Source organism: Salvia hispanica, chromosome 1 (assembly GCF_029641045.1).
Source record: "Salvia hispanica isolate PSC_SH4W2 chromosome 1, Shi_PSC_v1, whole genome shotgun sequence".
In the NCBI taxonomy this organism is placed as follows: domain Eukaryota; kingdom Viridiplantae; phylum Streptophyta; class Magnoliopsida; order Lamiales; family Lamiaceae; genus Salvia; species Salvia hispanica.
In genome coordinates, this window is record NC_142692.1 from 13257382 (window position 1) to 13283500 (window position 26119).

A 26119-nucleotide genomic window follows, 5' to 3' on the forward strand; every position below is an offset into this window, starting at 1 on the left:
AAACATGAAGAGAGAATAAAGTAAAAAAAAGAGTTATTTTTTGCCAAAAACAAAAATGACTCATTTATCTTGGAATTTCTAAAATAGAAAAATGACTAATAGCGTGGAATGGAGAGGGAGTAGTATTTAATTTTGAGTTTTGTGGTCAAAATCCAACTGCAATATTGGAAAGCCTGAATTTCATAAAGCCATCCGCATCTCTGTCTCTTATCCGTTTCTTAACCGTCTCATCTCTTCACTATTCATGGGCTCCACTGTACTTTTCACCTCATCTCTTAAACTAAGAGACAACATCTGCATCTCTCCATCTCTTAACCATCTCATCCCTTAACTATTCATTCAATTTCATTTTTTATTTTTATTTCCAACAAATTCAATTAATATTTCATTGAAATATTAAATTAATACTAATAATTCATTAAATCATTAAAAACCACAAAAATTACAGCATCCGAAAATACGAAAAATACATAATTGAAATCCTATGGAATATATTTAATTTTAATTTTAATTTTTTAATTTTTTATTTTTATTACAATATTGAAAAATACAAAAATTAAAAATTACAATATTTTAATTTATTTTAATTTTAAATTTTCCTAATTTAAAAAAAAACAAAAAAAAAACATTTTAAACGGATATAAACGACGCCCACTAGTGGGCCGGCGAGTGGGCGTCACGCACGAACCGAAGCACGCCACGTCGCCAAGGAGCGTGTCTCGCCAGCTCGAGGCCGGCCTCTTCGGGACGCGACACGCGACGAGACGGCTCGTCTCTTCGGGACGAGATGCATGCCGCATCGCCGTCTCGATGCGGTCTCGTCTCGCTGAGACGAGATAGGGACCGCATCGAGACGCGATGCGGATGCCCAATAAATGCTAGCACGGATGCCCAATAAATGCTAGCAAAGGAGTACTACATAATTGGTCTCCGATTGTATGAAAAAATTTGGTACTACATGAAATAGGTGAACTTGACTTTTGTGGCCATCTATATCATCCTATAGGCTATAGTTAATGATACATCCTTGGATCCTCTTTGGTACTCTAGATTTAACATCGATATTTATACAATCAAAGGCATTACAAAATTAATGATATAGTACTATCAAATAAATATTTATTTCACACATCAACCCAAGTATGTCGAATAAGCACATATTTATATGTTACTTATGGTAATAAGTTAATAATAGTTGCTATGTCTCTAGTCTTCATTTTCGTTTTATAGTCAACAAATGGCATAAAAAGTTCGCTGTTTAAATAACTCCCGACTAGCTACTACACATTTATATGCACCTCTGACTATCTGAATCTATAATTTGTTTTTTATGGTGCTGAAAATGAGATTGATGTCTGTACATATATCGCCTTATTTGAGCATGATATTATCACAGGAACAAATATTCATTATACTTGGGATTTGTTTGAACTGGAGTTTATATTTTATTTATATAAGAGCATAATCATCTTGCAACAATATTTTTCATGGTTTTTTAATTCCATTTATGGTATTTGAATTGATAATATATTATCTTAGTCTTAAATAATATATGTTTGATATGCTATATACTACTTTCTCTATCCACGAATAGGAGTTACGTTTACTTTTTTTGCACTTGTTTTATAAAGTAGAGTGAAGTTCAAAAATGGTCCCTGGACTATGAGTTTATCTCGAAAATGGTCCCTGGACTTTAAAAATATCACCAATAGTCCATGGACTAAGGGTTAATATCAAAAACGGTCCTTTTACACTATTTCGGGACGAAAATGCCCTTCTGAGGGGTTTTGGGAGGGTTTGGGCAGTTTGACCTTTTTTACAATTTTAGCATTTTAAATCTGATATTATTCCAGTTATGTACTAAATCTGATATTATTTCAAAATTATCATTCTTCTTCCCTTTTGTCATCCTTCACTTTGTTTCTTTATTTCAATATTAGATTAATGTTACAAAATTAAATTTTAAATTTCAGTTTTTAAATATCAATAATTTTTTTTTAATTATAAAAATTATTAAATAACAAAAATTAATAGTCATAATAAATATTTGATAGTGTCTAATATTTAATCAATAAGATATGGCAACGCCTTAGTTTTAATCAATATTTAATAGCTTTATTCATAAATAGATCATTTAACACGATTTATTCTGAAATAAATATGCATCTAATGTAAGACTAATACTCCATAATTTTCGTTTATTAATTTGAAAAAAATCAAAATGACTAGAAAATTTCAACAAAAATACTCCTATATAAAATTTTTAGTCAACTTCATAATATTCAATCACAAGCAATTATAACAACCGAACGAAGGCTAAATATAATAGCTCTTATTTTTCCATCATGATTAATATTATTTTTTTGTACTTCTTCAATTCAGCTGAATATTATATTAAATAATAAAAATTAATAGTTTTAATCAATATTTACAGTTTCCATGAATTAATAGTTTTAATTAAAAAAATTTATTGATATTTAAAAATCAAAATTTAAAATTTAATTTTATAAATTAAATCTAATATTGAAATAAAGAAACAAAGTGAAGGATGACAAAAGGGAAGAAGAATGATAATTTTGAAATAATATCAGATTTAGTACATAACTGAAATAATATCAGATTTAAAATGTTAAAAGTGTAAAAAGACCAAATTGTCCAAACCCCCCAAAACCCCTCAAAAGGGCATTTTCGTCTCGAAACAGTGCAAAAGGACCGTTTTTGATATTAACCCTTAGTCCAGGGACTACTGGTGATATTTTTAAAGTCCAGGGACCATTTTCGCGATAAACCCATAGTCCAAAGACTATTTTTGAAGTTCACTCTATAAAGTAAGAGAGAATTCTTGTCTACATTATTATCTCTCTTACTTTACCATTTCTCCACTTTATCTATTTATCATTTTTATAAAACAAGTGCAAAAAAGTAAACAAGGACTCCTATTCTTGAACGGAGGGAGTACCACATTATAGTGTGAAATTCCAAAACTATCCTCTGACATTTTATAGTGTATTGAATCTGAAGGCTATTGTATCGCTGAATTTTTGTTAATAGTAATACACCTTTCTCTTGCCCTAATACAATGGGCCTTTGCCCTATGAATGGGCCACACAGAATATTTATATGGCAATTCAAACACTAAATTGGGTAAGTAAATACCTTTTAAATGTTCCTATCTTCAAACACACCCTAAGAGCATCCACAGTGGTGGACGAGCTCGCGGATGAGCGACCGGCGAGCCGCTCGTCCGTCGCGCTCGTCCACCATTAGGCGCGGCGAGCGCCTTGCGGACGAGCGCTCGTCCATCGTTTTTTGCGATCATCCTCGCGCTCGTCCACCACTGTGGGTCCCTGACGGACGAGCGCACGGATGTCCGTGAATTTTTTATTTTTTTAATACTCTATATATACGGCTCATTGCACTTCATTTCATTTGCACCACTTATTTTTACGAGTTTCTCTCTCTACTTTCATTTCTGATCAAGATAACATGGCTGCATTTCCTTTGTATTCGTGTCGAAATTTAATTCCGTATTTGTGAATTTGTGAATTTGTTTGTTGGGATGTCCTAGTGTTTGTCCACTATTGCGCTGTTGATGTCCTTATAACGTGACATGAGGTGTTTTTGGAATGTTCTGGTGCTAGTATGTGGGACATCCATAGCACTCTGGATGCTCTAAAAAGTAAAGGGCTTTTATTATCAAATATAAAGCGATGGCCTAATTTCTTGATTTGGCAAACTAAATTCTCTTTCATATTTGAAAATCATACTTTTGGCAGAACAGCTATTTTTTCATAAATAGATAAATACTAACAGTCCTTAATTAGATTCATTAGCGGTATATTTGAATGTACTTTCTAGGTCTAATAGGACTAAATATGCAACAACATTGAAGTATATATAATGGATTTCAGAAATATGTAATATTGGAAGGATAATGAAATTCAAGTGTGGATTAGTTCACATTCATATAAGTTCAAGAACTGGTCTACGCTACGGTCTACCAGAATTAATTAAAATTGACTCATTTTGTGGCGTATTAGAGCATCTCTAAGAGCATCTCCAAAGAGAGAGGTAAATAGAGAGGTAAACTAATATAACTACCATATTTACTTCTTCTTCATGAAAAAATATTCTCCAAGGAGAGAGGTATTTGAGAAGGTATTATACCTTTTTTTTCATTTTGAAGAGGTATTTTTACCTCACCATTGATGGAGAGGTAAAATCGTATAACCACCATATTTACCTTCTTTTCATAAAAAATCATTCTCCAAGGGGGAAGGTATTTGAGAAGGTATTACACTTTATGTTTTTTTAATGCTTTTATACTATTATTTTATTTTTTTTAAATGATATACCTTTCTATATACCTTTTATCTTTGGAGTTGATTGATTTTTAGAAAGGTATATTGCACTTTTTGAGAAGGTATAAACATGATATACCCTTTTTATTTACGTTCTCACCTTGGAGTTGCTCTAAGGGAAGAGGGTAAATGGAGATGTAAACTAATATAATTACCATATTTATCTTTTTCTCATGAAAAATCATTCTCCAAGGAAAGAAGTATATGAGAAGGTATTATACCTTTTCCTATTTTGAAGAGGTATCTATGGAGAGGTAAAATCTTATAACTACCATATTTGTCTTCTTTTCATAAAAAACCTTCTCCAAGAAAAAGGTATATAAAAAGGTATTACACTTTATATTTTTAATGCATTTTGTACTACTATCTTTTCTCATTGGAATGTGCTACTTTTTAGAGAAATATATTTTACTTTTTAAGAAATAAATACATAATTTCCTATATACCTTCTCACCTTGGAGATCCGTAGTCAGTTGGTACTTAAAATTAAAAAGTCACTCCGCTCGGTTTCAAGAATATTTATAAAAACAAGTTGATATACCGTTTTTTTCTTTTTGGGTACAGTTAGCATTTTGTATAATTGCTAAAGTGATTGCCCACCAAGTTCATTTTATTTTAGTACTATTAAATTAAAATAACGTCATCGTCTTCGATTTGTTTTCTGTTTTAAATAATTTATACAGTTTGCTTGTGGTCTTTTCGTTGCCCAAACTTCCCACCCAAGATTAGAATACTTATTTTTGTGATGTCCTGATGATGTATTCACAATCTTTGCATTTTATTTTTCATAGTTATAATGAAATCTTACTAATCTAAAGTGACAGTTTGGTGAAAAGACTTTAATATCCTTTTTGGAGGGAAAATGAAAGATGATGTGTAATAGACTGATAAATAAAAAATTGTTCCGAAAACATTTTCTACAGTTTGAGATGACCTTTCCATATTCCCAATTGGCGTATGCGAGAAGTTTTGTAGTATCTATCCCTATATAGTCATTCTAAGAGGTTGAGTGGAAGAAAAAGAAGATAAATTGTTAGACAAAATAATTGTCCAATACAATTAGAGGCAATGAATTTCCAAACAAGATTTACATCTCTATAAGCACCATTTACAAGTTAAAAGAAGAGTATTACAACAACAAAAAATTAAATCTTGAAGAAAGTTGAGTCAAAGCCAAGACGCCGGTGGAAGGATTGTCGGCGAGGTAGGGAGGTCGAGAGAGGAGGCAGGTGGTGCGGGCGGCGATTCAAGGCCGGCGAGGCAGGGCGGTCGAGAGAGGAGGCAGGCGTAATCGAGAGCAGGGAAGGGGAGAGTATTGCGCTGGGCCGCCGGCGTGGTTCCTTGAGGGAGGAAGAAAAAGATCCACCTCGATCTGACGACAATTTTTTAGAAAATTTTGAAGCCTAAGATTACGTTTGGGCAATTGTGATAAATTTACAGAAAGAATAATTGGGAAGGAAGGGATAAAGGAGGCGTGTGAAATGAAATGTTAATGTGTGCATTTGTAATTTTATTTTCATTAATTGTGCGTTTATTATTGCATATTAATGGGGTGGGTGGATTGGTTCATGCTTCAAGATTGTTTAAATTTTAGTTTCATTGGTTATTATTTTTATTAATAATTAAATTTTTTATTGGAGTGAAAATAGCAAAATATCTAAATTAAGAGTATTTTTTGATGGAATAAAAATAAAACATCATTAATAAAAAAATGAAGATGTTTATTGATTTTAAGCGTAAACGAGTAATACTAAATACTACTCCCTCCGTCCCAGATTTATAGTCACATTTAGTTATGACACGAGTTTTAAGGAATTGGTGGAGTGTGTAATTAATGAAATGAGAGGTGGAGTGTGTAATAAATGAAATGAGATGGTGGAGTGAGATGCTGGAGTGTGTAATAAATGAAGTGAGTTGGTTGAAGGTGGATTCCTTTTTGACTTTTTTGTTTTTTATTTTTGTTTTGATTTATTTTAATGTCGATAATGGCATTTGGGTGTAATTTTAGTGAATAATGGGGTAAAATTTTATGTCCAAATATGGAAAGTTCTAAATGTGACTATAAAGGTGAGACGAAGTTTTATAGCAAAATGTGACTATAAATCTGCGACGGAGAGAGTACTCCGTATGGTCTAATAGAAGAAACTTATTCGATTGTCCCTTGCCACTTCAATTTAATTTTGAAAAGACCAAGATTGACCATAAAATTATCACGTGGGGTGTGACTATATAGAATTAGAAGTTGTAATAGTAGAGATTATAGAACAGATTTTTTAATTGATAACATAGTCATTACTTTTTGAATAGTAGTAGTGTGTTTTAGTGCAAAAAGTCAGTTTTATAAAATATTACTACAATAAGTTATAACCATTGAAATTAATAACCATATGAGATCATAATTGCATATTGATAGTTACTCTATTTTATTATTATCATGTTGTTTTATCATAACCGGTTTTATGTTATTGAACATTAAGAGTGATTAATTATTTTATGTTAATATTATGAATATATAATTTTTAAAAAATGTGATTACTTTGTAGTAGGATCCAAACATGTTGTATCCAAACTTATAAATTTTGTATAACTTCTTAATATAAAGAATAATGTGAATTGTCACATTATTATTTTTACTCTATTTAGATTATAAATTAAAATTTTATATGTATTTCATTCATTAGAGAGTAGTAAATTTTTTTTTTGAATGAATTCATATTTTCTATATATTTATTATATTTTGTATCAATTATTTGAAACTCTTATGTCCTGTGCATAGCACAAGTGTAAATACTAGTACGATATAAAGACAAACTACATGATGGCATACTTTTTGATTAATTAAATCAGGACAATTGATATTGGTAACTTTTCAGTGTTTTTGTCCACGTAACAACAAAAGATGTTTTGTGATTAGGATTTGTCGCATTTTCATAGTGAAACTGTAACTCCATCGATTCGATCACTTCGTATTAGGGGTGACAAATCGTGCATATTGTGTCGTTATCGTGCCGACACGATAACGACACGACACGATAACAACAAACACGAACACGACCCGTTAAGAAAACTCCAAATACGAACACGAACACGACACGCTACCCTCGGACACGATGTGATATCCTAACCCGAATCATACATTAATTTGTATAATTGTATAATCTTTATTATTATTAGATAGCAACTGAGAATTATAGAAGAGTTACTTAATAAATTACGAGATATCTTCTTATATAATTGAAATGTACAACGTACATATACGTAAGATTAGTATTTATTAAGTATATAAATATAGGTATGTACTCCATTAGACTTTATAATTATGAAAATATATATTAATTAGTGAATGTGTGACTACGTGAGTAGTATATATATATATAGAGTAGTGATATGTGGCAAATGCCCCTTAAGTATATAACTAGAGAACAAATCACAGCCACAAGATTAAGAAAATCAAGGGCTAGTTTTAACACATGTGATTTTCGAATTTAAAGGAGAAATCAGTTCACTCTAACACAAATTTACTTCACTATACAAGGCGGGGGTATAATGGACATTTCTCTAATAAAATTAGGTTAACAATTTTAATTACGCAAATCAATCGATCCCGCCTTCACTGTTCTTCCCGTCGTCTCCATCCATCGTCGCCGTCTTCTCGTTCCTGCAATCGCCGCCGTTTCCATCCATCGCGTCTGCAATCGCCGTCGCCTTCATCCATAGTCGAACAATGAATCCAAATCAGAAAGATTTTTCAAAATGCAAGTTGTTCTACTAGTTTATGATTTAGATTTCTCATTCTAATTTAGATTTAGTTTTAGAATAAAAGTTAGTTTTGAGAATTCTGCAAATTCAAACATATGAACATCTGCTTACAGTTAATCACTACAGTTAACTACTTCCATTTTTTTGTGTAGGTTTTGATCGAGAGAAAAAAAGAAAAACAACAAGCGTAGACTCCGATCGTGAGTATTACATTATTAGTGAAGTATTACATTAACAAATACATACTCTGTTTTTCATTTAGTGAAGTATTACATTATTAGAGTGAAGTGTTTGTGAAGTATTACACTATTCTAGTGCTATAGTGAAGTGGTTGTCATCTATTCTTGTAGTGCTTTGTTTTTCCATTTCAGTGAAGTAAAACATGGTTAGAGTGAAGTAGTCCAGTGTTAGAGTGAAGTGTCTGTCATCTATGCTTGTAGTGCTCTGTTTTATCAATTCAGTGAAGTAAAACATGGTTAGAGTGAAGTATTTTAGTGTTATAGTGAAGTTTCTGTCATCTATGCTTCTAGTGCTTTGTTTTTCCATTTCAGTGAAGTAAAACATGGTTAGAGTGAAGTAAAACGTGGTTAGAGTGAAGTAGTCCATGGTTAGAGTGAAGTGTTTGTTATCTACAATGAAGTAAAATTTTTTGTATTATGCTTGATATTTCAGTGGAAAAAAGGTTGGCAGAAATTGCGGCTGAGATTGTACCAATCGACATACTTAAAGGTTTCATGAAATAATTTCAGTCTTTTGATTCTATATGCATATGAAAAGAAAGAATATTCTAATTTTATGTATTTCTATAGAACAAATGAAAGGTCATAAAGATTCAGCAAATGAAGCAATTGTTGTCGAGAAAAGAATGAAGAATCGGGAGGATGAAACACTTAATGCCGAGAAAAGGATGAAAAATCGGGAGGATAGACCTTCCAAACAAAAAACTACAGCTTCTACTACAAATGAAGCAGATGTTGCAGATGTTGCAGAGAAAAGGATGAAGAATAGGGAGGATAAACCTTCCAAACAAAATACTACTGATTATTCTGAAAAGAGGTCGAAGTATATTCATGATAGACCTCAATGTGAGTTATTTAATTATTTAGTATCTTAATGAAATATATTATGTATATGGCACAAATTAGAGTTAAGTGTCTGTCATCTATGATTGTAGTGCTCTGTTTTTCCATTCAGTAAAGTAAAACATGGTTAGAGTGAAGTAAAACAAGGCTAGAGTGAAGTATCCCAGTGTTAGAGTGAACTACAATATTTGCTTACAGTGAAGTGTATTGTGCATGCTTGTATTGCTTTGTTTTTCCAGTTCAGTGATGTAAAACATGCTTGTAGTGAAGTATTCCAGTGTTAGAGTGAAGTGTCTGTCATCTATGATTGTAGTGCTCTGTAATTACATTTCAGTGAAGTAAAACATGGTTAGATTGAAGTGTCTGTCATCTATGATTGTAGTGCTCTGTAATTACATTTCAGTGAAGTAAAACATGGTTAGAGTGAAGTATTCCAGTGTTAGAGTGAAGTGTCTGTAAACTATGATTGTAGTGCTCTGTAATTCCATTTCAGTGAAGTATTCCAGTATTAGAGTGAAGTGTTTGTGATACAGTACAGTGAAGTAATTTTTTTTGTATTATTTCTTCTAGGCTCAAAGAGAAAAGGTTTAAAAGATGACAATGAAGAGTCTGCTGCAAAGAAGCAGAATAAGGCTAAAGGAAAGAAAAAAATGGTGTCGGATGATTTTGAAAATATTAAAATCAGGAGACCGAAACTTGTTGTCAAGGTAGGAATTAAAAATCTAGTTGATGCCATAGAGAAGATGAACAAAAGACAACTAGCTGCGCTGGAAGAGATGGGATTCGGGCAGCTTGTCCATCTAAAGATCAGAAGTATTCCTGCGGAAATGACATTTTCACTCCTGGAGAATTTTAATCTAGACAACTGCACAAGAATCAAGTTAATTGATGATGAGCCGTTGCATATCACTGAGGAGGATGTGCATGCGACCTTAGGATTGCCAAGAGGGGAGTGGAAGATAAATATTGAAAAGAAGTATTACATAAACGATGATATGCAGAACATTGCAAAAGCTTTGAAGAAGGACAGAAATTCAATCTACGCAACTGATTTGCAAGACCAGCTTGATACTGATGTAGATGGTGGTGAGTTGTTTAAAAAAGTTTTTCTTGTACTGTTGGACTCTGTGCTGATCTCACCATCTGCAAATGGGATTTGTGATGGAAGAATATTGGACTATATAGACAACATTTCCAATGTGAGAAAGTACAACTGGTGCAACTATGTTTTGAATGTGCTAATCACAGCACATGATAGCTGGAAAAAAAAGAACAAATCCACTCCATTCACTGGACCCATCACTTTCTTATTGGTGAGTTTTCTAATTTAAGCACAACTTATAGTGAAGTAAAACATGGTTAGAGTGAAGTGTCTGTCATCTATGATTGTAGTGCTTTGTTTTTCCATTTCAGTGAAGTAAAACATGGTTAGAGTGAAGTATTCCAGTGTTAGAGTGAAGTGTTTGTCGTCCCAGCTTATAATCCATGTTTGAACCTTTTTGCAGGCATGCTATGTTGATAGGGTTGTCTACAGGACGAGGATGGTGGTTCGAAGATTTCCCACTGTCTGGAACTGGACAACCACCCTTCTTAGGGAAAGAGGTCAGTTGGAATTCAAAAATGGTGGTGTTATAGGCCGAGGAAGCATAGAAAGCATTATTGACCCGGTCTCCATTGAAGCTTTATATGTCAATAATGATTCAATCATTGTCACTGCCCCTGTCCCTTCTACCACTGAGAATACTCTCCCACCAAATGATGAAGCTCCTGTGAAAACTCTTCCAACAACCGAAGCTCCTTCAGCTAATGAAGCTCCTGGGAATACTTTGCCAACAACTGAGGAAGCTTCTTCAAATGATGAAATAAAAAGTTCAATAAGGGAAGCTACAGCTTCTATTAAAAAAATGATAAACTGTATAAAGAATGCTCCGGCAACTAGAAAAGACATCAATTGCTTCAAGGTTGTAGCAGTAACTGCCCTTAGAATGGTGGGTGTCGAGGTTGCTCGAGTAGAACAAGCTGTGTCAAATCCAATTGATAATATGACACATGCTATGGAAGTCGATCAAGAGGATAATCCAGAGTGGATTGATCTCATGGAAAAGATGATGGAAATCTATGATGAAAAGAGCAAACTAGTGGCTGAAGGCACATCAATTTTTCCTGATATTAACTTGGAAAAGAAAGATGTAAGTTGAAGTGTTGTAATGATGCAAACAATTTGATTTTGATTTTGGTCTGTTGTGTTTTAAAACTTGACATATGATTCAGGGTGAACTAAAAAAATTTCTATGATGTTGTATTTTAATTTATAATACTTTTTTACTTCTTGTTTATATCTACCTTTTAAGTTTTTGTATTTATGATTAAATACATATCACTATATGCAGGTGACAAAAGAATTTTGTGCTGATCTAACTAAAGGAGGATTACAAAACACACAATTGAAGGTAATACAGATATCTAGTACATTTGTATTGTGGTATTTATATTTGATATTCTTTTCTTGTTATGAAAATAGGATGACAATGTGGATGCCCAAATTGCGTCTGCATTAGAAGCGTTCATGGGGATAGGTGGTGATGATGAATGCATTCAGTCAGAATTGAAAGAAGCTGAACAAAATCGTACAGCCGAATTAGTAGTTTACGATCCGGATATTGTAAGAATTGATAAAATGCTTATTGTGAAGTAAAACATGACTAGAGTGAAGTATTCAAGGGTTAGAGTGAAGTGTTTGTCATCTATGCTTGTAGTGCTTTGATTTTCGATTGCAGTGAAGTAAAACATGGTTAAAGTGAAGTATTCTAGTATTAGAGTGAAGTCTCTGTCATCCATGCTTAAAGTGCTTTGTTTTTCCATTTCAGTGAAGTAAAACATGGCTAGAGTGAAGTATTCTAGTGTTAGAGTGAAGTGTCTGTCATCTATGATTGTAGTGCTTTGTTTTTCCATTTCAGTGATGTAAAACATGCTTGTAGTGAAGTAGTCCAGTGTTAGAGTGAAGTGTTCCAGTTATAGAGTGAAGTGTCTGTTTATCCATGCTTGTAGTGCTTTTTTTCCATTCCAGTAAAACATGGTTATTGTGAAGTAAAACTTGCTCTATTTTTCTATTTCAGTAATGTAAAAATACACATCCAGTGAACTATATGTCTTATAAAGTGAAGTATATAAACAATATAGTGAAGTTTTCATCTCATTCTTGCCCTGACAGGCAAGTGCTAGGATTGAACAAATGGCAATACGTTCAAAAGCCGAGAAGAGAAAAGCCGCTGCTCTGTGATCTCCATTCTATGAAAGAATGGTTCAGGCAAAAACAAAGTTTACCTTGCTAGAGTCACAAATATTTTTTTGGATTATGACAACACCTAAATTAAATGAGTAAGATTTATATTATAGTTCTTATTTAGAAGAAAAAATATACAAAAGAAATCTTAACACACATACATGTTTGAATAGGGACAACATATTGTATGATGATGATGTTGTAATTGTAACAAAAAGAGAATTTTGTTCACTGTTGCCGCATGAGCTAGTAGAAGTGGGTGTGATCAACGCGTGGGCATCTTATTTGAATAACAGGGAAGAATACAGGGCTCTATCTTTATCGAGGCGCCTGTTTTTTACAACATACCTATGTGTAAGAATAGTATAAATTTTGAAAAATGAACTGATGGTATATGTTCATTATAAAGCATGTTTACTTCACTATATGTTCACTATAGTGAATTATTTATATCCAGATTTGACTTGTCTCATCTTTCAGCTGTATACAGTTGCACAACGGCCTGATGGGGCGGACATCAACACCACAATTGATAGATTCTGTAGCAATCTAGAAGATGAGATTAAAAAAATTTCGTATTTCAAGTGGGTCAACGTAGATTTGGTAAATATTGAATATAAAAGATTCTTTGTTATATTCACTGTTGTTTTTATTCTGAAATTGTTATCATCTTTGTAGGTGTTCTTTCCAATTTGTGCTGCGGAACATTACTACACCATATGCTTTAGATTTAGCACTAAAAGCATAGTGGTGATTGACAATTCAAAGAATGGTAGTGATGAGGACATCACAATCAATTATGGTAGCATACCTGAAACTGTGGTAAGTATACATGATATATAGTGAAGTATTTTGTGATTACAGTGAACTAGAAATATTCATGATAATATATTGCAGAGAATGTATTTTTGTCATTATTTGACAAAAATGGGTTATCACGTGCAATGCAAATCAATAAAGGATGTTACCATAAAGAGGCTAAAAATGTCTTGGAGAACAACATCAAATGCAGAAGATTGTGGAGTTTTTTTGATGAGACATATGGAATGTTATTATGGTGAGCGGGAACAAGATTGGAAATGTGAATTATCTACAAGGAGCAAGGGAATACTCCAAAGACTAAGAGCAAAGTATTGCAGCGCATTAATGTTGTCAGAAATAAACCATGAGTCATTAAAAAACATGGTAACAACATCAAAGCATTATAAAGAATGTGAGAAAAACATGGACATAGATGTGGAAAACATGATTGTAAACTTCAAGCGTTCATGAACTATTGTACAAAACTTCATTTAAATTCAATAGTTAGTTCCTATTTACTGTCGAGCTATTTACTTCACTATATGCAAAATATAGTTCACTATATGCACAATATACTTCACTATATACACAATGCACATCATTGGAGTGAAGTAAAACAAAGCTAGAGTGAAGTATTACAGTGTTAGAGTGAAGTGTCTGTTTATCCATGCTTGTAGTGCTCTGTAATTCCATTTCAGTGAAGTAAAACATGGTTAGAGTGAAGTACAACATGGTTAGAGTGAAGTAAAACATGGTTAGAGTGAAGTGTCTGTCATCTATGCTTGTAGTGCTTTGTTTTTCCATTTCAGTGAAGTAAAACAAGGCTAGAGTGAAGTATTCCAGTGTTAGAGTGAAGTGTCTGTCATCTATGATTGTAGTGCTCTGTAATTCCATTTCAGTGAAGTAAAACATGGTTAAAGTGAAGTAAAACATGGTTAGAGTGAAGTGTCTGTCATCTATGCTTCTAGTGCTTTGTTTTTCTATTTCAGTGAAGTAAACCATGGTAAGAGTGAAGTAAAACAAGGCTAGAGTGAAGTATTCCAGTGTTAGAGTGAAGTGTCTGTCATCTATGATGGTAATGCTTTGTTTTTCCATTTCAGTGATGTAAAACAAGGCTAGAGTAAAGTATTCCAATGTTAGAGTGAAGTATTTGTCATCTATTCTTGTTTATTACACGATAATCAATATTACATCACTATAAATGAACCAAAACATGTAATAAGCGAACTAAAGACTTGTAAGCAGTAAAACGAACACAAATAAAATTGAATTTATTCGCAATTGAGCTTAACATAAAAACAAAGTTTGAATTGAGATAAAAATCACTCAAAAGTGTAATAAAAATGAGTCATTGGTGCTCTAAAAAGGCTACAAAGTGAACTGTTTCTTTCCAAATACTCACTGCCTCTGTTTTGCCTTCTCATTCACCTTTTTGCAGTTCCTGGAATCATGGTGTCCAATCACATGACAATTTCCACACTTTCGGCCTGGTTTCATTGCTAACTTCATTGCCGACTCCTTCTTGGATTTTCTCCTACTACCACTTCCCTTTGTACTGACAACATTAGGAGGATGAACTTCAATAATGTTTGGAACTTGTGAGCCATAGAAATTCTCAATCAATGCTCTCTTCTCTGTCGAAGACATAACAACACTTCCGAGAAGCTGCTTCTTACCTTCTTCAATAATTGCAGTAAATGCATTGATTTGGTCAATGTTCCCTTCAATACTTTGTGCTATTTCAAAGAATAATGCATACAAGTTTTTAAATGCAATCTTCTTCTCGTCCACAACAGAGAGTATTTCTTCATCATCACAAAAGCCTCCATGTATTGGCTTCACAAACTGTGACTTCAACCATCTCCATCCACGCAAATTCTCGGGTATCAACTTAACAAACTTATATTTCAACACACAAAGTATATGGCTGCACAATAGACCAAGTCTCTCAAACTTTTTACATCCACACAAATAGGTGTCATCGCCAATGGAGTAAGTCACTGTCCATGAGTTTGAATCCTTGTCATTTATGTTATATACTTCATTCTCTCTATTGGTAGACATTCCTAGAGTTGAACAAGACAAAGAGAAACATGCATAAACTATCTCCTCTTGAATTGCATTAAAAGCACTACCACTATATATTGTTGACGCATGTTTCTCAATTTCCAATTCTGTTCGCAATATAGGCACTTTTGTTGAATCATAGTATTCAAGCTTTGCGCTATTACTTCTCTGAGCCTCCAAAGCATGGTTATAGTTCATATAAAATAGTATAAGGTTAGCCCGACACTTTGAGTACCTTTTAAAGAAGCTATTCTGTGATTCAGACAAAGATGTTGTCTTTATCAACGAGCTCATCGGAAAATCACGGAAAAAGGCTGGAACCCAAAACTTTCTAGATGCAAACATTGATGAAAACCAGTCATTATTGGCCAGCCCATATCTTTCCATTATAGCATGCCAAGATTCTTCAAATGCATCAGGCTCTATCAACTCCGACCAAACACATGCATTCAATTCCTTCTTTAGTTCTTCACTACCAAGCATGTTCTTTGGCAATTTGTCAGCAACTTTATTCATTATATGCCACATGCACCACCTGTGTCTCGTACTAAGAAGAACCTCTGCAATAGCAACTTTCATTCCTAAATCTTGGTCGGTTACGATTAGCTTTGGAGCCACACCCATACATTTCACAAATTGTTTAAATAACCATGAAAAGGAGTCGGCACTTTCCTTGGATAAAAGGCCAGCAGCAAATGTCACAGGGCGACCATGATTATCCTTGCCCGTAAATGGAGCAAATATCATGCAGTACCTACATGTTAAAATCACTATAAGACATAAATAATAATCACTTCACTCTAACACTGGAATACTTCACTCTAACACTGGAATACTTCACTGAAATGGAAAAACAAAGCACTACAATCATAGATGACAGACACTTCACTCTAGCCTTGTTTTACTTCACTCTAACCATGTTTTACTTCACTGAAATGGAATTACAGAGCACTACAATCATAGATGACAGACACTTCACTCTAACACTGGAATACTTCACTCTAGCCTTATTTTACTTCACTCTTACCATGTTTTACTTCACTGAAATGGAAAAACAAAGCACTACAATCATAGATGATAGACACTTCACTCTAACCATGTTTTACTTCACTTTAACCATGTTTTACTTCACTGAAATGTAATTACAGAGCACTACAATCATAGATGACAGACACTTCACTCTAACACTGGAATACTTCACTCTAGCCTTGTTTTACTTCACTGCAATCGAAAATCAAAGCACTACAATCATAGATGACAGACACTTCACTCTAACACTGGAATACTTCACTACAAGCATGTTTTACATCACTGAACTGGAAAAACAAAGCAATACAAGCATGCACAATACACTTCACTGTAAGCAAATATTGTAGTTCACTAAATGCTCATTATACTTCACTAAAATGAATAAAAACAGTACAATATAAGCCATGCTCAATATACTTCACTGTAAGCTTATTGTAGTTCACTAAATGCTCAATAAAGAACAAGGCATGTGAATGTTATTAGTGTGCACGTACCTATTTGTTGAGTATGTCGTATCAAAAGAAACAATATCACCATACATATGATAATTTCTCTTGGCAGTTGGATCACACCAAAACAAACGTGTCAGTCTATCCTTTGAGTTGACCTCAAATTCATATGTAAATGCTCCACAAAGTTCCTTTTTCCTGCGCATCTCATTTAATAGCATTTGTGCATCAGCTCCTTCCACGTATGCTCTAAGGTCGCGTCTGTAGTTGCGTACTTCTAAAACAGTACACCCTACATAATCTAATCCACCAAGTACTTCCTTGAGTAAGCTAAAACTTAAAGTTGGACCGATATTTGCATTAGCACAATCAAGTATGAATTTCTGATGGACTAAATCCAAATTGCGGTTCAACTTCATAAAACGCTTATGGCGTTCCTCAACCATCTCGTGATTATGTTCTTCAACAAAACTTTGTATAACATAACCAACACCCATAAAAAACTTCCAAGACACTTTAGCATTACAAAAGCACTTAATAGAAGAACGCTTGCGTTTCACCTCATGTTGTTCATTTTTTCTTTGCTTTGTACCTTCTCGGCTACACACCACATAAATCCAAGTAATGACATCTTTTTCCTTTTTTTATCCCTTCTTACGGGTGTCAAACCCAACATATCGAGCATAATTGTTGTAGAAGTCCAATGCACGATCAAGGGTCATGAAACTTTGTCCAATTTTTGGTTTCAAATCATCGGGACATTTTGGTACGTAAACCACTGTAAGAAATATATACTTCACTGTGAGCAAAAATATACTTCACTCTAACCATGTTTTACATCACTGAAATGGAAAAACAAAGCACTACAAGCATAGATGACAAATACTTCACTCTAGCCTTGTTTTACATCAATGAAATGGAAAAACAAAGCACTACAAGCATAGATGACAGACACTTCACTCTAACCATTTTTTACTTCACTCTAACCATGTTTTACTTCACTGAAATGGAATTACAGAGCACTGCAAGAATAGATGACAGACACTTCACTCTAACCATTTTTTACTTCACTCTAACCATGTTTTACTTCACTGAAATGGAATTACAGAGCACTGCAAGAATAGATGACAGTCACTTCACTCTAACCATGTTTTACTTCACTCTAACCATCTTTTACTTCACTCTAACCATGTTTTACTTCACTGAATGGAAAAACAGAGCACTACAATCATAGATGACAGACACTTCACTATAACACATGAATACTTCACTCTAACCATGTTTTACTTCACTTTAACCATGAATCACAAACACTTTACGCTAACACTGGAATACTTCACTTTAATTATGTTATACTTCACTGTAATGAATAATATACTTCAATACAAATAATATTTACTTCAATATAGAGCATATTTACTTCACTGTTCGTCACATATAGTTCACTCTAACGTTTTTTCACATCATACACGATCTAATCATGCTGAGCAACAACACTTAATTGATAATAATTGATAGTTACCTTTAGATTCAGTTTCTCCTTCCTCTCCCGATGAAGAGGAATCAGAATCGAAATAATCTTCCGATGAATGTATCGGAATTGAATCCATTTGAAGGAGTCCAGACGTCGCGATGAAGGAATCAAATTGCGTTGGTTAATCCGGAGCGAATTTGATCAGTTGTGATGAATTCAATCAGAATCAAATCACGCTGATCGATCCAAACTAATTCGTGCTGATCGATCCAATCAGATTTGAGAAAATCGCACTTGAATTCAATCAGAACGAAGCTGAATTTGGTTCAGATCTGAGAAATCGCGCTTGAATTTGATTCAGATCGGGAATTTCATATTTTTGGAAGAAATCCTAAGCTAAATTTGGTTCAGATTGGAGAATGATTTGGGAAGATTTTGACGATAAACTCACGATGGATGATTATAAATTTGATTAATTCATGTTGAAATATTGAATTCCCAAAATGCCCTTAGACAAGTATTTTCTCATAAAAATTGCAAGTTTGTTTAAACCATAGGATTAATTTGGAGTATTAAGATGTGTGGCTGAGATTTGTTCTCTAGTTATACACTTAAAATTAGTTAGACCTTGATCACTTCTATATATATATATATATATATATATATATAGGGGTGCACTAGGGTGCCACCATAGTTAAAATAACATCATACCACCAATATAGTCCGTTAGATCTCATATATGGACGCCTAGGATTAAGTTTCGTGAAAAAACACGGGTTTGCAGTTTACTGTATTAGATATTGCAGTCTACTGTATTAGATATTGCAGCCGTGGTAAACTGCAATATTGTTGTGGTAAGACTGCAATATTCAATAAACAGCACTGCAATCTGGTAACGTAAAATTAGAAATTTCCTATTTTACCCCTCCGTGTTTTTACACGTGGCAGCATGACAAGCACACGATTTTCAGATCCAATGGCCTAAAATGGTGGTATGGTGTTACAATAAAGAGGGTTGTCATCTTAGTACATCCCTATATATATATATCCTAAATGAAATAGTATAAGTAAATATGGCATCCATATACTAGTAACAAGGGTTTAACTTATATTAACAATAAAATAAGGAATATGTTGTAGTTATAAGTTAAAAAAATCATGTATATACGTGGCCTTGCATGCATAAATATACATATAGGAGTGCCACTTGTATTATTTAAGACACGTGGCTAATTATAAATCTTCCATGCATAGAGTTAGAGAAATAAGAAACTACCGAGGGAAAGAAAAATAAAAAGGAAAGAGAGAAACATTATTCATACAGGAGAAATTTATAGAACGAAGGATGGAAATTAGGGATTCAAATAACTGCAGTCAGGATCGAGGGTAATTTAAGAGACAGAATCGGGAGTTGACTTGATTATCTATCATTTTCAGGTGTGTATAAATCACACTTTTAGTTTTACATATTTTATGTGATTAATTGCTATGTGTTAAATTGGAGTGAATATTTGAATTATATGATGTGATACTTATATGATATGTGTTTAATTATGATGATGTGGATATATGCTTGCTGCAATAAATAGTATATTAAATTGGAATTATTGAGTGGAATATGATATGGGTATGTGATTGGTGCAATAGATATGTTTTGCATATGGTATTGGAATTAATTGAATCATTTGATTAAAGAGGATCTGTGATAGTCATGTCTTGAATCTGAAATCATAGTGGACATATTGGGACCTTCGGGTCAAATCATATTGGGACCTACGGGTCAAATCATAGTGGGACCTACGGGTCAAATCATAGTGGGACCTTCGGGTCAAATCATAGTGGCATATTGGAATTCCCGGGCAGATACCATGCTTGAACTATCACAGAATAATAAACTGAACAGAGTGGCACGTGCATATGTATATGGAATTAATTTTAATATTTGTTGATTATTGTTTTATATATTGGTTAAAGAGTATGTTTGATATATGGGATGTGGAATTAAAGGTAAGATTTATATACACTGAGTTGTGGCTCATATAAACCACTAATATTTTTCAGGAATAAGATATCAATAATGCGTGGGTTGATGTGAGTTACAGTTATTATAAGGGTCGGCGGCTGACGCATTTTGGCAACCTTCTCCTCCTCATCATTTTTTTGCATGTAGATAAATGTATAGTATACAGAGTGGTGAGAGGGTCCCATTACGGTTTAGAATGTTTGAAATATGTACTTGATAAATGTGCTCTTTGAAAATTATATAATATGTGTGCTTTTGAAAATTTAGAATTTATTTATAGTAAGTGCATACGTCATAAGGGTTGAGGTGTGACACACGAACACAACACGAACCCATTAACGACACGAACCACTTCGGGTCAACACGACACGATAATAACACATATGACACGACACAATAACGACACTATAATAATAATATTATAATATATAAATATTATTTCTAATATTAAATTTTAAATTTTAATTTTAAATTTTTAAAATTTTAAAATAAATAAAATAATAATATTATTATAATATATTAATCTTATTTCTTAACGTGTAACACGAACACGACACGAAGTTTTCGTGTCCTTATCGTGTTGACACGATAAGGACACGAACCCAATAAGCTTGGGCACATACCCAATAATTTCATGCGGGTTCGTGTCGTGTTATCGTGTCGTGCCAAAAATTGTCAGCCCTACTTCGTATCATGAAAGTTGACCAATATGTTTTTTTCACTTTGCAGGGTTGCCTAATTCATGTGAACTGATAAATAATTTTGAACTATTTGGATTATATGCAAGTATTTTTTAAATTAAATCAAGGCGGTACAACATGAAGTATGGTCCAATAACGCACGGAGTTGCTTGTCAATAGACCTTAATTCGAGATCCGAAGTCGATAAAATAGAAAAGTGTGAGTAGCATGAGATGGGGGTAATTTTGAAGGGTTGCCTAATTCATATGAACAAATGAATAATTTTGAACCATTTGAATTATACGTAAGTATTTTTTAAATTAAATCAAGGCAGTATACATGTGGTCCTATAACGCGCGCAGTTGCTTGTCAGCAGACTCTTAATTCGGAGGTAGTATGATATTTCAGTTACAAAATCCAATTAACAAGTGCCAGTACTTTTATCAACCCTTCAATACAATACAGAGTAGTGTCAAGTAAAGCATCCATTAAAATAAGCAATATGTAGGAAAGGAGTAAGCTTCAATCATCCTTTCTTTTGATGTAAAGCATCCTTTGCTTTTCAATCCTTATGAGTGCTTATTCAATTCAAGAATTTGGTAGATTTGGATAAGGGATAACCTCATATTCCAATATCAACGAGGGAATGTCAAATGTCAAATGTCAAATGTCAAATGTTAAATGTCAAATGTAGAAAAGGGTAAGATAATTGAGGCAAGAATTGCTCCTTCTTGTAAACAAGATCACGGTTCACCAATGAATCACCTTGAATAAAACGAAATAGGCAATTAGGCATTGCTTCATTATGTTTGAGGCAAGAATTCTCAGACTTTGTCATCCCACACCATTCATACACATATTTACAATATAAACAAAAGGAACCAAACGTCCCAATCACAATTCCAACCACTCTCTTTTGTTGGATGTTTACAAAGCCCTATTCAACCACCATTCAGAAGCATCACACCACCAAATTACACCATAGTTTGCAGTCCTAGATTTAAATGGCACTTAAAATTGCTTGAGTTGGAATTTGGAAACCATGGGGTTACTTAGGTTTAGGGCATTTATTTTACCAGCCACTCAAAGAACCCAATCCCACTGCAGTTTCAACATCATTCCTTCCAAAAGACTCTCAAAATTAGCCTTCCATGTTCCTTCTTCTGCAACAACAAACGAAAAGGGTTCGATCATATTGCATTTATCTTTTGACCCCCCCTCCAAGTTTAGTATAGTTCATAAAGCTTAAAGGAGCATATCAAAAGGGCAGAAAGGAATCATATAAAGCTCTCCAAGATATCAACCAAATTTTGTATAATGCCACCTCTACATTGAACCATTCCATGAAAGATAAGAATTTGAGGTTTTTGGTAATCCATCCAGTTCAGTCCCTAACTCTGAAGACTCTGAACTATCACCACCTATATAAGAAACAAACAACAAACGACTAAACAAGGCCAATAAATTACCACAATTTCTTAACAATCAACAAGTAAAAAGACAATCACAGACAGCTATATAGACCAGACCACATGATCAAAATACTGAGTGAAATCATCCAAGAACTAGCTAAATCAAACAAGTTGAGAATACTGAGCAGAATATAATTAAAGTAATTAAATAAAGCATCTAACTCACCAATGGCAAAATGATTAGTCCTTGAAGATAACCTCGTCCGCCATTTCCATCAGAGGCTTCAAGCAATCCGGAGAGAATTTCCTTGCGAACATATGCGAATAGCTCGAATTCGACTCCCGGAGAGTGTAAATTAGGTCAGCCGACAACTCGGGAGGGTGATAAGTGTGGGGATGGCCATTAACACTATCCGTCCAATTAACCCTCGTGAGTGTATAGTGGCTGCAGCCATTAGGGTCCTGCATCGACAAAAGCGTGGGAAAATAATGCTCTTCTGGATAACAAGACTCCACATTCAAGCAAGGGAGCTTGAACTTCCGCCATAGCCGCCTTTCCTCGATCACCATCAATGCGTGCCTCCGTGTGAGCACGAAAAACTGCGATCCGACGCGGAATTGATCGAAATTGACCTCGGGAAGCATCACATTAGGCCCCCTAGCGTTGTAGCGATCCCACAGAGTGGACTCACTGTCTAGAATTTCAATGTAGCTGGAGAATTGCAAATTCCGCGACAATCTGCGTAAATCGAAGAGGAAATTGTAGAGGTAGTTGAAGGAGTGGAGCGGGATGCAGTGCTGCGAGATGAGGGCGAAGTAGGCGTTGGAGGGGTCGTCGAGGATCGCGGTGGCGAGGAGGCGGCACGCGGCGGAGATGAGAGTCGGCGAGGATCGGTGAGTTGGCTTGGAGGGGATGAGCCTGTCCTTGAAGACGCCTTGGAAGGGGGCGATTTTGATTTTGATTTTGAGTGAGGGGTCGGCGTGGATGTAGATGTTGTAGTGGTTGAGTGGCATTGGAGAAGAAGCGGTCCCAGAGGGGGGCGAAGTGGAGGTTGGAGTTGGTGAGGAAGAGGAAGGCGATTTTAGGGCGGAGGGAGATGGAGATTTGGCGCGGCGGCAGGATCCGAGGAGCGAGGAAGAAGAAGAGGAGTGGTGGAGAGAGGAGGAGGATTAGCAGTGGGGAGGAAATTGCCATGGCTGCGGATGAATTTCTTCTTCGATTACTAGAGAGAAGAGTGTGATTTCATGGATGATGCTGCGGCGAATGGTGTTTTTCAGATTTATGGATTTTGCGTTGCAACAATCCCGTTATATGGATTGCTTTCTCTTCTTTCGCCATTTTCTTTCCCTTTTGGAATGCTGCTTTCCATTGCTTATAATTCCAATTTTGTAAATTTACTACTCCCGTATTTATATTTTTTAGAATTTGTTGACCTGTTAATGCCTCGAAAGAATCAAAAGGGAACCGAATTAATATAATAGTCCCTCCGTCCCTCCGATTAAGGGTCACATTTTTCCATTTCGATCCGTCCTCAATTAAGAATCACACTTCATTTTTATCATAAATAGTAAGTAGTCTCACATTCACTAACTCAATTCACTCGCATTTTATTATAAAACTAATATAAAAAAATGGATCTCACATTGCACTAATTTTTTCAACCAACTTTTCTTTATATTTCTTAAAACTCGTGCCCAGTCAAAATATGACTCTTAATCGAGGACGGAGGGAGTAAAATACAGTTAAAGGATCTTTTGTAATTATAACTTTCAACTTTCAAGTATCAATAGTGGATTGTAGCTTCTCAATTCAGACAATATTCTCCAATCGTAGTAGAGGATTATAAATAAATATTATGGTAACGAAATACTCCTATTTTCGAATGGTGCAAGTATATGAATAGAAAAAATATTGCACTCCCCTGCTGCTGAAGGTAATGTATGTGTGCCCGTAAAAGGAAATGTATTTAGAGCACTCCCAATGGGGGTGGCGAAAATCCGGCGAAAAATTGCCGAACATCGCCGGATTATCGCCGGATTATCGCCGGCCGTTGTGGTGAAATCGGCGACAATTCGGGGATAATCCTACCGTTATTTCGCCAAGCGGCGTTTTTTCGCCGGATTATCGCCGAGCGATCGCCGGCCACTGTGGGCGACGCTCGGCGATATTTAAATTTTTTTTTTTTTTTTTTTCGGCCCAACGGCTATTTTTACATCCCACCCCTATAAATATTTCCTCCACTTCCTCCATTCATCACCCACAATCTTCATTCTCTCCATTTTCAATCTCTTCTCCCAATCTTCAATCTTCATCAATCTTCCAAAAATTATGAGCTTTTGGAAGAAAAATTCCCGCTCGGGTAAGGGTAAGGGTAAGGGGAAAGAGTCGAGTTCACAAATTCCCAACACGGATGAAGCAAACGAGCAGTGGATGCACTCGTTGTTGGCGATGGGTTCTCCTCCCGGCCAACTTCCATACGCGGGTCCGTCTCCTTTGCAGACTCCTCCGGCGCGGAGACTTTCTCCGTACTTCAACTCCGCCGGCAGAATGCCCTCTCCAGCCGACGATGTGTATCGGCCCCAGTTCGACACCCCCGGATCAACCCCAGGCGACCAAGAATCTCAGGCCGCGACACTGAGCGCGGAGGACTTCGATATGGAAGAAACGCCCACCGAGCTGCCTTCTAGGAGCGGGAGGGGGAAGGCGCCGGCGTCGTCGGCTGCGACTGATACGGGTTCCGATGAGAGGCCGAAGCGGGTAAGGACTACTTACACTCTGCAAGAGTCCGAGCTGATAGCCACCTGCTGGGCGGACATGTCACAGAACGCGGAGCGCAGCAACTACCAGACTGAGATCATATTCTGGGAGCAGGTTGCCGCGAAGTACAGGAGCCACAAGACTGCCTCAATGAAGGACCATGGCAGCGAGGCGATCCGTCGGCATTGGGAGCGCCTCATGAGGGACTGCGGCCACTTCAACGGTATTTATTCTAACTTGTTGGCGAACATGCCCAGTGGCCAGAACGAGCATATGGTCCGAGATGAGGCCATGAAGAGGTATTGTGGCAAGTACTTGTCGAAGGGGTTCAAGTATTGGAACATCTACGATAAGCTGAAGGATCTCCCCAAATTCCGGACGGGGATGCACGTCGCGCTGCATGGGAAATCGGTGCACTCGCGACTTAGCGTTTCGGAGAGCGAGGGGAGCGCGACCCACATCGACTTGAGTGGGGATGGTCCGCACGAGCGCCCGGAGGGAGCGAAGAAGGCGAAGGGGAGGCGGAAGGGGAAGGGCACAACGTCGGAAGTCGAGTCGGAACCCCACATCGACTTAGAAAAAGCCACTTATTCGAGCAATGTCGCCAATCTGACGCAGATGTACACGCTGTACTTCACCGGCAGCGGGACCCCTGAAGAAAAGGCGGCCCTCTGGAAATGCATCCAAAGCCTGCAGATTACGATGGGCCTCGATCCCGACGTCCCTCCGGCCCCTCCGTCTTAGTTTTTTTTTTTTTAAATCTTTGTTTATTTGCGTTTTTTATTTGTAGTTTTTTTTTTCTCGTTGTATTATATTTTCCAATGATTAATACAACGATGAATTGTTCATTATTAGTCTATTTATTAAATACATTTGTAGGAAAAATTAAATAATATAAAAAATAATGATGTAAAAATGAAATGTTGAGTTAGGGAGAAATA

The 26119-nt window shown here is 35.4% G+C and overlaps 2 protein-coding genes, 1 long non-coding RNA gene and 1 pseudogene across 4 annotated transcripts; 2 read left to right on the forward strand and 2 right to left on the reverse strand.

The window, feature by feature from the left end:
* The first annotated feature begins 12500 nt into the window (after positions 1–12500).
* On the forward strand, positions 12501–13757 carry LOC148933291 (uncharacterized). The gene is made up of 5 exons (XM_089059805.1): positions 12501–12580; positions 12659–12839; positions 12966–13088; positions 13164–13307; positions 13383–13757. The coding sequence occupies exons 1-5, from the start codon at positions 12501–12503 to the stop codon at positions 13755–13757; spliced, it is 903 nt and encodes a 300-aa protein (XP_088915931.1).
* A 927-nt stretch (positions 13758–14684) lies between these two features.
* Positions 14685–16100, reverse strand: LOC148933292 (protein FAR1-RELATED SEQUENCE 5-like). Its single transcript, XM_089059807.1, has one exon. The coding sequence runs from the start codon at positions 16098–16100 to the stop codon at positions 14685–14687; it is 1416 nt and encodes a 471-aa protein (XP_088915933.1).
* Positions 16101–19614: 3514 nt separating this feature from the next.
* Positions 19615–20601, forward strand: LOC148933293 (uncharacterized). Its single transcript, XR_016134581.1, has 2 exons — positions 19615–19742; positions 20367–20601. It is a non-coding gene; the product is annotated as an uncharacterized LOC148933293 (long non-coding RNA).
* A 1178-nt stretch (positions 20602–21779) lies between these two features.
* On the reverse strand, positions 21780–23804 carry LOC125219621 (glycosyltransferase BC10-like; annotated as a pseudogene). The gene is made up of 2 exons (XR_016137767.1): positions 22647–23804; positions 21780–22171 (listed from the first exon to the last, which is right to left on the reverse strand). The product of XR_016137767.1 is annotated as a glycosyltransferase BC10-like (transcript).
* Positions 23805–26119: the final 2315 nt, after the last annotated feature.

Bases quoted from the DNA above. Each gene is read 5' to 3' on its own strand.
- LOC148933291 (XM_089059805.1), top strand. From the start codon at position 12,501: ATGGTTCAGGCAAAAACAAAGTTTACCTTGCTAGAGTCACAAATATTT. The intron at 12,581-12,658 runs GTAAGATTTATA...ATGTTTGAATAG, and splicing joins ACAACACCTAAATTAAATGA to GGACAACATATTGTATGATG. The intron at 13,308-13,382 runs GTAAGTATACAT...AATATATTGCAG, and splicing joins GTAGCATACCTGAAACTGTG to AGAATGTATTTTTGTCATTA.
- LOC148933292 (XM_089059807.1), bottom strand. From the start codon at position 16,100: ATGATATTTGCTCCATTTACGGGCAAGGATAATCATGGTCGCCCTGTG.